We start from the raw sequence: 304 nt of genomic DNA on the forward strand, positions 1-304 counted from the left end.
GTCGTCCCCCGGCAGCAGCAGGCACACCTGGGCGAGGACACAATGGCTGAGAAGGGGCTGGTTGTAGGGACCCCACCCCAGCCATAATGTCCCCCCCAACTCCACTTACCTCCTCCACCCCAGCGAGCTGGAAGGGCTGCTCAGGGGCCAGGGCGAAGGCAGGGTGGTCCTGCAGGAAGAGGAGGAGGTCCTGCTCCCGGCACACCTGCAGCAGGGGAGCAGTGTGGGACCAGGAGGTTCATCTGTCTCCTTCTGCCCCCCAGCTCCCAGGACTGGTGGCGTTACCCGTGCGGACGCTTCTGCA

General features: G+C 66.1%; 1 protein-coding gene across 1 annotated transcript in view; it reads right to left on the bottom strand.

Moving 5' to 3' along the window:
* Positions 1-304, bottom strand: part of FCHSD1 (FCH and double SH3 domains 1) — a gene marked incomplete at its 5' end in the record, with an annotated part of 4,574 nt that overhangs the window by 2,050 nt on the left and 2,220 nt on the right. Inside the window, 1 exon segment of the mRNA XM_010180122.1 lies at positions 110-205. Coding sequence (XP_010178424.1) covers positions 110-205 — 96 coding nt within the window.

Source organism: Mesitornis unicolor, unplaced genomic scaffold, assembly GCF_000695765.1.
Source record: "Mesitornis unicolor isolate BGI_N332 unplaced genomic scaffold, ASM69576v1 scaffold30872, whole genome shotgun sequence".
Classification (NCBI taxonomy): domain Eukaryota; kingdom Metazoa; phylum Chordata; class Aves; order Mesitornithiformes; family Mesitornithidae; genus Mesitornis; species Mesitornis unicolor.